The following is a 16,810-nucleotide window of genomic DNA, read 5'->3' as shown; positions in this document are numbered from 1 at the left end:
TCAACTTATGTCTCAGGGCGTTGGGGGCAGTAGCAGTGCCTCTTAGATCTTCGCAGGTTGAAGCTATGAGTGGCACTGCAATTGTCACGGACAGGCGTGAACTCGATGTTATAAAAAAAAGACGTCATAGCTAATTAACACCAGTATCATTATTTGTTACATTCACTTGACGTGACGATGAAACATTTATAAGTTTGTATAACTTATAAGAAATATTTCTGCCATAGCACATCAATCAGCAAAAGCACGATACTCTCGAGAATGTGTTAAGAACATAGAAACCGTTAGATTGGTACAATTTGGCGACTTTCAAAGTTTACAAGTATAATACTAATAGAAACATCATAATCTCAGTACAGAGTACTAAAAAAACCGACCTCAAAAGTACGTGGAATTACGTCTATTTGCTAAATTTAATTGAAATATCCCCTAGTTCGCCACTATACAGGACTTGATACTGGAGATAATAAAAATAGGTTCTCACTACGACACTACTCAAAGTATATCGAGGGAAAAACGCCTTGAATTGATGAAATAGCAAAATCAACTAAATAATTGCTAAAAGTAATTGCTCCTAAATTAAAGTTAGGCGCTATTCATAAAAATGAATCTTCATGCGTCACCCTTTGAGGTGGATGATTTCCTTCAAAATGAAATGGGACCACTATGGAAGTACCTCCTTTCCAACAAAAAAGAATCATGAAAATCGGTTCACAAATACCGGAGTTATCGCGTAACATACATACAAAAAAAAAAAAAAAAAACATACAGTCGAATTGAGAACCTCCTCCTTTTTTGAAGTCGGTTAAAAATTGATACCAATTTGAAAGGCCTGTGCTTGTTTGTACTCGAATTGTGCGCCTTTATAATTCCGAGAACGGGTACGAATTTTACTGAAAAATTACTGTTGAGTGAGTTCTTAGTTCAATATTGATACTAAAATTATTCTTTCAGATCTAAATCGCGTGTATTTGTTTTCTCAAACCAATTCACTTTTCGGACTATTTTATGATAAAATAAATACTCATTTGACCTTCATCTTACCTAGAAAAGAAAGTGATGATAAGGTGTGGAATATGAACATCAAAATAATAAAATTTAAATTTAAATAAAAAGAACGTAATTCTTTACAGTAGTGCGATTCACTTCAAGCTATCAAAATATCGTCGAAATTACGTAGTCGTTCGACTGAAGTCCTATCCAAAGTGAGCATTCACGTATCACTTGAACGAACGTTGACACGAGTAGAATCGAAACGTAACAACTAATGACCGACATCTTGGATTGTGAAATTTGACATTTATTCGTCGAAAGTGTATTGAAAGAACTGTCAAAATTTTAACAGATTTTTTTTTATAACTTATATACATGACAGGCAAATGACTCCACTCCACCTGATGTTAAGTGGAAAGTGGTATCCAAACGCGAAGGAACCTAGTGCAGCGATGAAATCCTCACTGCACTAGCCACCTCCACCCTGCCTGCCTACAGTATGCCTCTTCACGCCTCGTTTGAAGGACCCCATATCATAAGAGGGAGGGAAGACATGTGCCGGAAGGGAGTTCCATTTGTCAACCGTGCGGCAGAGAAAGGAGCCACCGAACCTTTTAGTACGCGATGGAATTCGGCAGGTAGTGAAACGGTGACTACGAAGGCCAGCACGCGTGCTTCTGAGCAGGAACGGGGAAGGGGGGATGAGGTTGAACAGCTCTTCAGAGCACTCACCATGGTACATGCGGTAAAAGGCGCTAAGCGATGCAACATCTCTACAGAATACGTATGACTTGACATTTAGAGTCGATTCAAGTTGGATTCATATACCAGAACACGCTTTAACGACATTTGGATCGAATGACTTTAAAATTGGACTCGTTGACGTTCACTGTCACACGGGAATACGAAAAAGCAGTTCAACGACTAAATCGCTACGATATCGTAACGGTTTGATTACGTGAATCACCCCCAGGACGGTAAATCTATTAATCCACATATATCTTCCCTGGCCAGCAGATTAAGCTCCGCTGCATACACAGTCCGCAGAATACGTGAGCTTACCGATGTTAGTACTGCTAGACTAGTTTACTTTAGTTACTTCCATAGTATAATGTCCTACGGGATTCTCATGTGGGGTAAAGCGGCAGATATTCAAACCATATTTGTATTGCAAAAACGAGCGATTCGTTCTGTGTACCGTCTACGCTCTCGGGTTTCTCTCAGAGAAAAGTTTAAGGAGACTGGTATCATGACTGTGGCATCACAGTACCTTTACTCAAATATTTTATATGCCCGTAAAAATATACATAATTTCAATAAGAAAGAAGTTATTCATAATATTAACCTTAGAGCTAAATCCAAACTCATGGTGCCACGATTTCGTTTAACCAAGGTAAACAACTCTTTTATGGGGAACTGTATACGTTTTTACAATAAGATTCCGGAGCATATATTAAGTTTATCATTTCCTAAGTTTAAAAAGTACATTAAAAATATTTTGACCGAAAAATCATATTACAAAATTAAAGACTACGTGTTAGATAAAGATGTATGGAAAGACGACATGGATCCAGAATCCACACAAATTTGATTCAAAGTGTATTCCATTGCATTTAAGTTTATTTGAAAAGAGCAATTCCTAGAGTTTCTTGCTCGTTCTTCTCAGGGAGTCCAGCGTAGTGAACGAGCAGTAGCTTAAATGTGACGTTTTCAAGTGTAAATTTATTTTACCTACGGAATAAATAATCTTTGACTTTGACTTTGGCTTTGAATCAATTTTAACGCAAACCACCCTATTTTGGACTATAGTTTCTTTTAATTAGCCTGCTTAGTCTCATTGTTCTGCATTGCATTGAAAGTAGACTCTTTACTTTCACAGTTCCCTGATAGATAGTTTCCAGAATCTCTCGCCGGAAAGTGAACGATGATGTTAAATGTCCGTCTTATTGTTGTGATTATTCCCATTAAGTTCAGAGTCAGGAATATTATTTGAAGCTAAAAATCTTATTCTTACCTTCTGTAAAATGTAAAAACAAAGCTAAGGAACAATCAGTCTCGGACCCATTGGCTCATTAGCCACTGACACAAAAGATACCATTTTACTTCCCCCACTGCTTTTAAAATAATGAGAATTTCCTATCTGCTTTGTCGGCAGACTGATAACTTGTCTTGACTCAATTCTGCAAGGATTTTGTACAATAAAACCGTAATTTATCTTCAATTAGAGAATGCTATTAAAAAAGTAGATTCTTCTTTTGTTACCAATGCAGAACATGTTATTTAGAAGAACGTCATATCAACATAGGCATCAGATGTGGAAATGCTAAATGGTAAAATGACGATCATCATAAATTTTTAAATTACATTTTAGGAAAACCCCTTGTTGGATTTCATAAATTTAATTGTAATAAATGCGTTTCTGAAGTACAGGATTAAACAATTCATATTGAAGTTTAAGCTGAATTTCAAGATACAGAATAAAATCCCTAAAGTAGATGCTCTGAATAGACAAGCGTGTTTAAAATTAATACAATTGGAGGAAGAGACCATATTGTTATAAACAACACTAGTAGAACTCACAATATTGGCGAAAATGAAACATTTATAAAACATCATACTTTTTTATGATTCCAACTAACGGGATGAACAAATAGTGCGCCTGGTGGTAAGCGACACGCCTACCCATAACAGTTGCAGTGCCAGAGCTTTAAATTGCAAAGAACTGAAGTGCACTGCCACTACGCACGTCACCTTGATATATAAAGTTGTCAAGTCTCATGTGCCTGTAATTTCACTTGTATCTTTACGCTTCAAATTCGGAACGCAGTAACATTCACGTTACTGCTTGGCGGCAGTAATAGGAAATGAAATCCTGCCAACTTATATGTATTAAGAGGGCGATAAACGCTACAAATGGAAGGTTAGGAATGTTACTCACGTAAACAAAGTCCTAAACATTTCTTCAATCATATTGCCGCCATGAGGGACCATCCGCTGTGTAGTTTCGCAAAGTGTCCTCAAAATGCATTGCCTGCCATTGTAACCCATGCTGAAAGTATTAATAATAATAATAATGTATTTATTTCTCTCCACAAACATAACAATTGCACATGAACAAAAGAAAGATAGACAAAAATAGTGTTTATATTATGTTTGCAAAAGACTGGTACCTAAACTAAGTATAAGCTTGTAATATAGGATACCAGGTCTGTCACCACAGACAACTTACACTTTCTCTTAATACTATGATTGCAGAGGTTAAAATTAAGTTTAAGATTCGAAAGAGAAGGTTATACAATAGTGAAAAAGATGAAAGAGATGCTGAAAGTATAAAATACGATTATTTAATCAGAAGTTAAACATAATTGACAACTTTGGGCGTCAATGTTCGTAACTTCAGTCGGAATTTTAGTTCTTTGAAATTCCACAGCATTAACTTTGAAAATGAAGTATAAAGTTAAATGCGTATCTATCTATAGACCTTCATGAAGAAGGAATTTTGGCTGATGGGTGTAGTCTACCGACCTTTCCAAGGTCGGTTATCAGACACCATATTGCGTCACACATCGAAGACAAGTGCATTTCGTGTAAATTAGTTTTTATATCATATTTATATTTTATTACATGTTTGTTAGTGTTTAAGGTATAAATTATATGGGTCATAATTGCCTGATAGAAATAAATGAACGAAAACAATAATGCAATGAAAGCGCGTGTACACGATAAGGAATTCGCCGTGTCTGCTACAGAAAAGATGAGAATGGTCTCGTGCATGACAAGGACTTTGTTGGATCTAGCCACGAAAACATGTCGTGTCTGTTACAGACGAGAAAATGATGAGTATGTACACGATACGAATGCTTTCGGACAGTCGTGTGTAGGGTAAAATGTGTCAGTGCATTACGAATCTTCAGGTAGCTGCCGTTTTACTAGCAACTGTGGGAAGAAATACGTTGTTGTATGTATATGTTCACTACTAAGTAACACCCGTCCACGAGCATAAATGTTCGTTTACTGAAAATGCACCTCACCCCGCCTCATACAATAACGGCAGAGCACGTCGTGTCGGGGGTAGACAAGATTTTTTTCTTGTCTACCGCCGAGGCAGTGTACACAATTCGTGTGTGGAAACAACAAGGATTCTTGCATAGACCTGGCGACTTTTCTTAGCGTGGACACGAGTTTAAAAAGCAGAAGTTTTGGGACACTTAGAATGAATTAATTATTTATTGCACATTAAACATTACAATGACAACACAAAACAGTAATTGCAACTATCACAGAGTAAGCTAATGTACACAGGCGGCCTTATTGCTAATAAGCTGGTGAAATAACAGGCACATGAGACTTGTCAACTTATGGTTTAGGGTTACGGGCGCAGTAGGAGTGTCCCTCAGAACTTTGTGGTTCAAAGCTCAGAGTGGCACAGCAACTGTTATGGACAGGCGTGTAGCTTACCATCAGGCCCACGGCTTGTTTATCCCGTCATTTGATATTACATAAAAAAGCTTGTTAATATATATAATTAGCAATTTCTTCCAGACATCTTTAGTATAGAAATTTAAGAGTTGTAAAAGGGGGTGCAACTAAATAATATCTATGTAATGAAAATGTTTTAAATAGATACACTACTTCATCACACTACTTACTTATCCAAAAGAGCTTCAATTTTCTCATACAGCTCTCGTCTGTTCCTTCTCATTGCCATTGGTTTTTTCAGCCTGTACTTGCTGTGGTAATAGCTAAGAGTTTCTGTGGCATTTGGAAGTTCATATGCTATGCCCCAGTTGAGGGCTAAGACGAAGGTGCCTGGAAAACTCTTAGGTGCTGGCTGCCCGATTAAGCCTACTGTCATGCAGACGGCACACTGAAAATTTAAATAATATAATTTACGACTACCTTCTAAGGATGGTTATAATAAATAGTTCCGGATTCCTAAAGTACGTATCCACTAAGATGTTACTTATATTTCGAGAAGTATATCAAGTTCTCCCATATTAATACTCTGCCCTTTATAGATTAAGGCGGATCGCCCGAGGAGGAGTGGGAAAAACTGTTTTGTTAGATCAAATGGATTATGAATGTACTATTAAATAACGATCTTACAAAAAAGATGCGATACACTTAATGATACTGTCTAAGGAATGTGCTAATTTGTTACACGATATAATGTACTTTATCTGATCATATAAAGTCCTGAAAACAGGCTATAATAAAAGTCTAAAACGAATTATTTAAATTAGGAAATGAAACTATTTTTCTGGTATTAAATCCCGTATATTTGTTTTTTCAAACAAACCGACGTTTCGGGCCCTTTACAGGTCCCATGGTCACGCTTGACTGGGGTGGTCTACAACCAGTTATCATATATAATCTGATATTGATGCAAGAGAATGATATTTTACCTTTCTTAGATGTTTTAATTAAAATAAATCCTAATAACACCTTAGGCCATACTGTATTTCGAAAGAAAACCCATACAAATAGGTATCTCAATGGTAATTCCCATCACCATCTTAGCCAGTTAGCTATCGTAGGCAAATCTTTGTTTCAGAGAGCACATGGTGTCAGCGACAGTAATCATCTGACAGGAGAACTTCAGCATATAAAGCAAGTCCTACGTGCGAATAAGTTGAAGATTCTACGCCAATGCCGCAGGCCCCGTGTGCAACCACCAACAGTCGAGCGAAGACCTGCCATCTTACCTTACGTGAGAGGTGTTACAGACAAGATCGGAAGAGTCCTCAGGCGTGCATCTATCAAGACCTATTTCAAGCCCCTGTGGAAGATTTCTCAGTTCCTGAGACCCGTGAAATGTAACATCCCCTTACAGGATGCAAGAGTTTACAAGCTTGACTGTGAGTGCGGTCTCTCTTATATTGGACAAACAAAGCGAAGTATTTGTACCCGCGTCAAAGAACATATAGCTGATGTCAAACACCGTCGCGTAAACAAGTCTGCAGTCTGCGAGCATGTCATGGATAAACCTATACATTCAATGAAGTTGGACAAACCCCAGGTCTTTGCAAAAGAAGTCCGTTATCTACCCATTTATAGAGGCCATTGAAATTAAAAAACATCCTAATTTCAACAGGGAAGATGGTTTCTCCGTACCACCAGTTTGGGATCCAGTATTTCCTCTAATGAAAAATCCCAAACAGACATAAGATTGCAGTACTAATTAATATGTTTTAGTTTATTCTAATTTCTATTATTAATTAATAATAAATTGAACTTAATAAAAATTCATTTAATAAAATAATTTGTAAAACATAATGTAGCGTAAATTGGAATGTTTTCTTTGTAAAATTAAAAATAAGGTATTTAATTAATAACTATTGTAACTGTAATGTGTAATGAAACGACGGTGGTTGGATGCAGACTGATTTTATTTTATGAACTCTGATCGTACCTACAATTAACTACCTTCAACATTATATTCACATCATCCTCCTTAAAACAATAAAAAAAATAAAATTCATACATGCAATTGCTTATTTCTAAATTACACAATTATACATATAATTTAGAAATTAATTTTAAATTTAAAAATTATTCTATAACATTAAATAAGTAGACCATATTGTTAAGAAAGTATTCAAACATTCATTTCATTAGATATTATAAGGGTTTATATTTAATTTCCTTGTATTTGTAATTTGCATCAATGAATTACACTAATTACTAATCTCATTGACTTGAAGTAAATAATGTATGCTGTACTTATTTTTATAGAATAAACAATTAACTCAGGATATTGTTAATTAAACGCAAACGTTTCAAATTACTAACATGAATTAAATACATTGACAACATAACACCTTTGTTCTTTAAAACTTATAAGCATTTTAACAATTATGTAACTTAAGGGAAAACAATATTACATTAATGGGTATATCCCCATCTATCCGGCGGCCTCACAAGCCTACCAGAACGAGTAACATAAGAATTTTGTTCAATATTAGTGTTAACATTTTTATCAGATAACATTATATCATCTTGATCAAAATTGTAGTCAGGCGTGTCCTGTCTTTGTGGCGAATCTATAATGATGTGTCTACGATTTCTGATGATTGTAACTCCCGTCGTTAATTGTACTTCATAGGAACGATTTCTTAATACACGAGTAACGGTTCCAGCTAACCAACGCCTCTTACAAATATTATTCATTTGCAAAATTTTTACTTTTTGTCCCACATGCAAGGAACACAAGTCCTTTGCGTTGCGGTCATAGTACATTTTTTGCTCTATTTGACGATTTACAATTTTGTTACGGATACATTTTTGTATTTTAGGTTTCAAATGAGCTAATGACATAGGTATAATGCTACGTAACTTTCTACTTTGTAACAATTCTGCGGGAGATGGAATGTCGTCTGCCAAAGGAGTATTTAAATATTCCAAAAAAGCAAGTCGATAATCTGTCCTATTTTCACTCGACTTTCGCATGATATTTTTTACCGTTTGCACTGTACGCTCAACCTGCCCATTCGATTGTGGGTAGTGGGGAGAGGAAGTAATATGAGTAAAATTCCATTCAGATGAAAATTGTCTAAAATTATGTGATGAAAATTGAGGTCCGCAGTCTGACATAACAACACAAGGAATTCCTTGGCGACTAAAAATGTCTTTCATGCACCCAATTATGTAATCGGAGCTAGTTATTTGTAATTCGACTACTTCAAAAAACTTACTATAATAGTCAATTAATATAAGATAATTTTTATGTTTAAAATGAAATAGGTCAGTCCCTACTTTAGCCCATGGCCTATCTGGAATGTCATGCGGCTGTAATGTTTCTTTCTGACAATTTTTTCTGTGCGATAAGCATATATCACAATTGTGAATCATGTTTTGTAAATCGTTATTTAGCCCGGGCCAAAAAACAGATTCTCTCGCCCTTAGTTTACATTTTTCTAAACCCATATGTCCTATATGAAGTTTATTTAAAATTTCTTTTCTTAATATTTTAGGAATAACTATTCTTTGATCCTTCCAAACAATACCAAAAGTTTCTGTTAAATTTTCCTTGTAATTCCAATACGGTTTAACCTCATTTATAATTTTATTTTTGTCTGAGGGCCACCCATTCATAATATATTGTTTAAGCGATTTTAACTCATCATCTTTTTCTGTATATTTTTGTATTCTTATAAGTTGCACATCATCAAATTGGTGCGATGCTTGTGCCATCATATCGCGCGTCACCTCACACACCTCGTCGTGCACTGAGCTGAACGAGTGCTCGGCAGCGTGACTCAGCGCGCTTGTGGTAGAAACGTCAGCCTCATGAGCTCGCGACAAAGTGTCTGCGATGTACATATATTTACCTGGTTTATAAACAAGTTTAAAAGTATAGCGCTGCAACCGTAACAACATTCTTTGCAAACGTGCGGGTGAATCTACAATCGGTTTTTTCATTATACTTATTAATGGCTTATGATCGGTTTCAATCACTACGTCTGATCTACCATATATATAAACATAAAATTTTTCACAAGCAAACAACACCGCATAAAGCTCTTTTTCGATTTGAGCGTATTTTTGTTCAGCGCTATTTAATGTTTTTGAAGCGTAACAAACTGGTAGGTTGTCTTGCAATAAACATGCACCGAGACCGGTTTTACTGGCATCTACCGACAGTACAATTGATTTTCTCATATCAAAATATTGCAGTACAGGACGGCTTGACAGAAGCTTTTTTATTTCCGAAAAGCATTTGTCCTGCCTGTCATACCATTGCCACTCGGTACCTTTCTTTAATAATTCTCGCAAAGCTAACGTTTTATCTGAAAGACTAGGAATAAATGACCCTACATACGTGACTAAGCCTAACAATCTTTCTACGTCTTTTTTATCTTTCGGTGTTGGCATGTTAGTTATAGCAGATATATGAGAATTGTCGGGATAAATGCCATTATTGGTTATCAAATGACCTAAGTACTTTATTTCTTTTAAACCGAACTTGCATTTACTTAAATTTAATTTTAAATTAATTTTTCTACATCTTTCTAAAACTTTCATTAAGTTTTTATCATGGCTGCTTTGACAAGACCCAAAAATCAGTAAATCATCAATGTACATACAAACACCCTCTAAATCGTCAAAGTTTTCAAACATTTTTTTGTGAAATACCTCTGATGCAGAGCAAATACCATACGGCATTCTTAAAAATTTGTATCTACCAAATGGTGTATTAAAAGTACACAATGAACTAGAATCATCCAGCAATACCTGCCAGAATCCATTAGACGCATCTAGTGTACTGAAGTACTTAGCACCTGCAAGCTTACCTACAATTTCGTCTAATGTAGGAATTCTGAAATGTTCTCTTTTTATACTCTCATTTAATTCTTTAGGGTCTAAACAAATGCGTAAGTCCCCATTTGGTTTTTTAACAACAGTTATACTACTAACCCAGTCAGACGGACCTTCAACTTTACTAATTATTCCTTGACATTCCATTTCCGACAGCTTATTTTTTACTTGATCTTTAATAGAAAATGGCAACTTTCTGGGAGCGTGTACGACTGGAACCGAATTTTCTCTTAATTTAATTGTATATTTTCCGGGTAAACATCCTAACCCAGTAAACACATCACTATATTGTTCTAAAAAAGTAGGTACAACTTCGTTACTCACCACACTTTTTTGTATTGACATCACACGCCTTACCACATCTAGTTCTGTGCATGCATCTCGACCTAGAATGGGAATGGATTGAACATCAGCAATTTTAAATTGTAGTACATAGTTTTTGTTTTTATAACTTACTCTTAAGTATATTTTTCCTAGAACTTGAATTGTATTCCCTGAGTATGCAGTTAATTTTGTATTTGTAGACAATAAATCAGTTTCTTTTAATCCAATTTTTAATAAATACTTTAAAGGTAAAACATTAACGTCGGCACCCGTGTCTAATTTAAAATTTAAAGTTTGACCTTTTATAATTAAATCTATATCCCAACTATTTATACAATTAATGTTTGATACCTGTTCATTTGAATTATCCACGAAGAACACCCTACACATTTTTGCAAAATGATTCATCTTCGAGCACCGCATGCATTTTCTACCATATGCGGGACAATCATTTTTCTGATGTACACCTCCACAGCTATTGCATCGTCTGTTTTCATATGACGACGTACTACGGTTCCCGTCGGCACCGAACCCGGCACCTTGCGGGTATAACGCAGAATGTACACGCGCACCACTCCACGAACCGCGGCCGCGGCCTCGTTGCGACGACGCCACACGAAAATACCCACGTCGTTTTACTCCATTGAACCTCCTTATTGCGTAAATTTCATCGTCACTTTCCTGAATCTGATTGTGTACCTGAAATACTGGTTGCATTTCCTTTTTAATGTTTTCCGAATAAATTCTGGATACAACTGCAGCCCGACATATTTCTAATGCCTTTTTTAAAGTCAAGTCCTCCTCACGTAGCAATCGTTCGCGAATGTTCGCGCTGTTTACACCGCAAACCAATCTATCTTTTATTAATTCTTCATTCATATTTTTAAACTCACAGGACTGAGATAATCTACGCAACTCGAACACGTACTGATCAATTGTTTCACCTTCTATCTGTTCTCTTGAAAAAAATTTATGCCGCTCGACTGTTACATTTTTCTTGCACTTAAAATGATCATCCAATTTTTTTAAAGCACCTTCCACGGTCTTAATGTTTTCTCCGCCTTGGTTCAAAATTTCTCGGCATTGTTCACCAACTACGTGAAGAAATATGTTAAATTGAACATCTACCGGTTTTTTTATAATTTCACACGCCTTTGTATAAATGTCATAATTTCGCGTCCACTTTGTCCACATATCATTGAGACTGCCTGATAATAAATCCACTGAATTACCATCATAACTGAATGGTTGCGGCGGAGACAAAACACTTTCCATTGTTGTTCACACACGTATAATATAATTTTACTACTTTAATATCCTACCGGCTGCGCCATGTAATGTGTAATGAAACGACGGTGGTTGGATGCAGACTGATTTTATTTTATGAACTCTGATCGTACCTACAATTAACTACCTTCAACATTATATTCACAGTAACTATAGTAAAAAAATAGGGTGGTTTGCATCAATATTAGATATAACTGGTTTGTTTGAAAAAACAAATATACGCGGTTTAAATCCGGAAAAATAGTTTCATTTCCTATGTGTAACAATCGCGAAAACCTCCGGTGGTCGCACTCTTGCGCCGAACATAAGTAGTCGCGTGCGGTGTGTGATACCGCAACTTTACGCGTTTGGTTTGAGAAGACAAAATGAATATTTTCATAACGACGTTGTGTAGCATGACAAAAAGAAGTATTTTATCTATATAAATGAAAAAATAAAAAAATCCTTATTACATTTTTAATTTGTACTTATTAGTTTAACAGTCTACAAAAATACAAAACTTTTAGTCATATGACAAAAAACAACAAAACAAGACGAAATTTTCTATATTAATCGTTAATGGGCACACTTTGATAAATTATTATTGAGATCAATCAAAATTATCATATTAAATAATCATATAATTTTTTTTCGAACACGACCGGTCGCGCGCGGAATTTGAAACATAATTAAAGACACATGTGCGCTTTCAACGGATGTCACAGGGCTACTAAGGAGTATATTGTTTATAGTTGTTGTTAAATGGCTAAAATAAGGTCCCTGGGACCTTTGAGTTCGCGCGCGACTGTTTAAAGGAATCTGATCTGTCGGATCTATGTTAAATTTTCTCCGCCTGTTCTTATTTTTTTTATTTTAATTTACGGATACGGATACGGATACGGATACGGATACGGATACGGATAGCGGGACCCGAGGGATGCCCCCCCAAACTTCGCCGTAAGATTTAATAATGATTTTATATGGAGTTTATACGAGCTACATGAAAAACTGCGTTATGATTAGTGTAACAGAGGTTGCATATGTGTATCGCTCATGGAACGCATTTTATTTTTCAAAACTACCCCTAAATGGTTATCTTACCTTATTGTGTAGTGGTATAAGAAAATTTACAACGGTATTTTCTGAGTGTATGACTTTAAAAGTTGGTAAAAATGCTTCTTCGAAGCGAATAATTCGGATATATATTTATCGTTTTAAATTAGTGCAATCATAACTTAACAAAGCAAACAAACAAACTCAAATATTTTCATTTTTTTATAGCACACATAGCCGTATAACTAAACGGTTTGTCCTACCGCCTCTCAAATGCGGGTCGTGGGCTCGAATCCGAGCTCTAAATTTTCAGAATTTGTGTGCTAAATTTATTTTGAAAGACCATTGGTCAAAATTTACCCGCTTTGTAAAATTTCAACTGCCTCCGTGGCCAAACGGAACTGCCACACAAGAGGTTCCAGGTTGGATTCCTTTCCAGAAATATTTATATGGCCTACATTTATTTCTCTCGTGAGTTTGGGTCGCATTTGTGTTGTCTGTATATGTCCATGGCACCTGCGACACAGGGTTTCCCTAGTGCGGGGCTATGTTGAGTGTGTGCGTTATTTATTATTAAATAGGAGAGTTCACATTATACTTCATTTGTTTCATGTAGTTTGTATTATTTTTATCGCTTTCATGTCAAACCATTTCAACGTATGATCACATGCGGCTTTGTTAACCAGCAGAAACGAAATTACGAAACACAACCATATTAACTTACGGCATTCTTAGTTCTCATCATAGAAAATTAAACAAAAAGTCTCATAACCCCAAAATCCTACGCAATAATGTTACCCAATCCGCGTCTCGCAGTAAAGGATCAATCCTTTGTACTTGAGTTGAACCCATTTCCCGTGGACCCTGATAAACCAATCTGTACCGGCCAGGTGCACAAATCCATAACATTTAATGAAACGGCATACCCTACGTTGCTCCATATTCATAAATCGTTTTACCACTTCACCTTATGCCTATATATAGGTACCTTACAATGTTCCATGCTTAAAGTAATCATGGTAAATATATGCATAAAACGAATTTGAAACTAAATCCTTCGCGTTATTGTATTGTATTAAACAATTTAGTCGTAAGGTTGATAACGGTATCACAATGGTATCATACCTAATAAGGATACACAACCGTGGTAGCCTAATTGTTTTAATAGCAGATCTCCTTGTGAACGAGTACGTCCAGGATAGTACTGCCACCTTACCTAGTTCTGCCGCCAAGCAGTAATATTAGCGTTACTGTGTTTCGGTTTTGAAGGGTAAGGGTGCAGGTGAAATTACAGGCACATGGGACTTATTAACTTATGTCTCAGGGTGACGGGTGCAGTGGCAGTGCCGCACAGATCTTTGCGATTTAAAGCTCTGAGTGTCACTGCAACTGTTATGGACAGGCGTATAGCTTACCATCATGCGCACGACTTGTTCGTCCCGTCACTTGATATTATAAAAAAAATGGTGTGACCTACGGCCTCGCCTTGAGAGAAGTTGGAAGACTATGACCCAAACTCTCTCCTGAGAGGAGACCCAAGCCCAGCAACAGGACGTAAATGGATTAGATGATGACCGTGACATGTATTTAAGGCTGGAAATCAGTTACCAATTTGTCAAAAGCAAATGTTATTGAACTATAATGAGAAACCTATTAAATCGTGAAAAATAAATCAACTGTGCGTTACAAAAGTCTTTTCTCGCCGCCATTTTTTTTTTCAGGAACTGAAAAGGGTCAGTAGTATAAGTTGTTTATTTTCCTAAACAATTACCTCTTGTAATTTGTCTCGTGCCCAACCCTGTGTAATATAATAGGGAAAAGAGAAAATAACTTATAAATAAAGTTATGTACTTACGGAAAAACTGGAGCCTTCCGGAAATGTAACATAACGCCTTTTTCTTGATAAAATCTTGGAACTGGCAGAACGCAACATATATTTTGCTATACTCAATTCGATAAAACAACCGGCCAGCAACAAAATCAATAACCAATTCATATTTGGAATCATACTTATTTGAAACTATAAACCGACATATTCAGTTCTAATTTTAAATATTTATTGAAACTTAGCAAATTAAAATCGAATTGTTTTGTTTTTTTTTTTTCACATAAGGACAGTGGTTCAAAGACTCAGAAGCAAAGAGCCAGTGGCACAAAGTGTGCTACCACGAACTATGTCAAGTCGCCTAACGGGTAAAGCAATTTACACTTCATTTAAAACGTCGTACAATGCTGCTAAAAGGTCACTAAATTGACGCGAACACTGAATCGCTATTAGGAGCAAAACTAAAGTAGGAAAGTCCAATCTAATTTTTATGGACGGTAATTGACAAATTTAGCTTGACATAAAATGAGAATATCGTATTCATTTTATGACAACTGCATCTATTTTTGGTTAAAATGGCGAGCAATTTAGTCGTCGAGTTGTTACTTATTTCACAACGGTAAAAAAGATTTCAATATTTCGTATAATTAGGACATACAGCTGTGTAACCAAACGGTTTGTTCTACCGCCTCTCTAGCGAGAGTCGTGGCTGCCAATCCGGGCTAACACTTTAAATTTAATTTGAAAGACCATTGGTCAGAATATACCCGCTTTGTAAAATTTTACGTACACAAACGAAACACCTTTTTTTATTATACTGTTATAAACCGCTATTAATTCCGTATATTGGTACTTTTTTAATCAATGAGAGTAAAAAAGAAAAGCTGTCTAATAAAATCATATTCCTTCTAGGTCTTTTTTGCATGGCTGTGCTAAATAAGTGCGTATAAAATGTAACTCCGCTACTTTTTTATTGCTTAAAAACGATAGGAAATGGCTATGCAGGCAAATGTAACATTGTTTTAGTTAAATTAGTGCACCTCCATTTTATCCGATGGAAAGTGACAATGAGATAATATCCACTTATTCATTCTCGCCTTGAAAAGGCCCAAGTTATACCGTTCAGGGAATAAGTCTGCAGGCAGGGAATTCACTCCATAGCCGATTTCATATTGTCAATGTCACAATATTACAATTCAAAATACAATGTCAAGGAATAATATGATCGTCATTATCGCAAACAATAATAATATGAAATAATGAGGTATAACTATTGCTTTTCTAACTACAACGAAGTGAAGTAAAACAAAATTACATTAGTTTCAAAAGCAACTTAACGACACTGTAGAATTCATTATCCAATAAAAGGAGTTTTAGTCAGGTATAAAACGTTTCGTCGTTTGTAACACTTTTCAGGTATGTGGGTAGATGTACGTAGAAAGGGACCTAATACCCGAAGATTTCTCGTTTCGAGTACCGTACGATGGGCGGCGGATTTTTTTTTCCATTTAAATGTGGAAGCAAATTGCTTCGTGCTAATCCTTGAAATATCCACAACAAGGGGTGAAACCCCAGCTTACGTCTAATTATCCGATGATGCAAAGGAAAAGGCGTAGTTAAAGTGGCTGAACTCGAACCAGCGATCTTGCCAAACTGGGGCTATCGCTCTCCCAACTGAGCTACGGAACGAGTCAATAGATCTTACGAATTTCTCTGTGCCTGTTGCAGGTCTTTGTTGTTTGATTCTAACGACTTTTTTGGCGTAGCGCGAAACCTTAACTTGTGAGAAATCTATTAAAGTTTTTTCTTCATTTCTAGTAAAATCTAATTCAGGTCTTTAAAGGCTTTTTATTAGTTATTGGAACAATCCTTTTCGGGCAAGTGAAAGGTGCTCGTAACATTAAATAGGGCGGGACAGTGATTGTACAAGAAGTTATGGTGCACAAAATGGTGTCTTTACTCCACGAAATGGGTCCGTATTCTTCGCTCTTCTGTTTTTAGAAGCAGTGATTATAGATTATCGTTTTTCGG

General features: G+C 36.0%; 1 protein-coding gene across 1 annotated transcript in view; it reads right to left on the bottom strand.

Annotated features, from left to right (window-relative positions):
* The window catches only part of LOC113234815, a 36,938-nt gene that overhangs the window by 3,229 nt on the left and 16,899 nt on the right, over window positions 1-16,810 (bottom strand). Inside the window, exons 2-3 of the mRNA XM_026470313.1 lie at window positions 5,643-5,860; window positions 3,932-4,042 (exon numbers count right to left, since the gene is read on the bottom strand). Coding sequence (XP_026326098.1) covers window positions 3,932-4,042; window positions 5,643-5,848 — 317 coding nt within the window. The 5' untranslated portion in view covers window positions 5,849-5,860. The remainder of the gene's footprint in view (window positions 1-3,931; window positions 4,043-5,642; window positions 5,861-16,810) is intronic.

The sequence above is a fragment of the Hyposmocoma kahamanoa genome, unplaced genomic scaffold (assembly GCF_003589595.1).
Source record: "Hyposmocoma kahamanoa isolate Upper Pololo Valley unplaced genomic scaffold, ASM358959v1 86, whole genome shotgun sequence".
Lineage (NCBI taxonomy): Eukaryota > Metazoa > Arthropoda > Insecta > Lepidoptera > Cosmopterigidae > Hyposmocoma > Hyposmocoma kahamanoa.
Note: the sequence above shows the minus strand (reverse complement) of the source record. Positions and strands in the feature narration are given on the sequence as shown.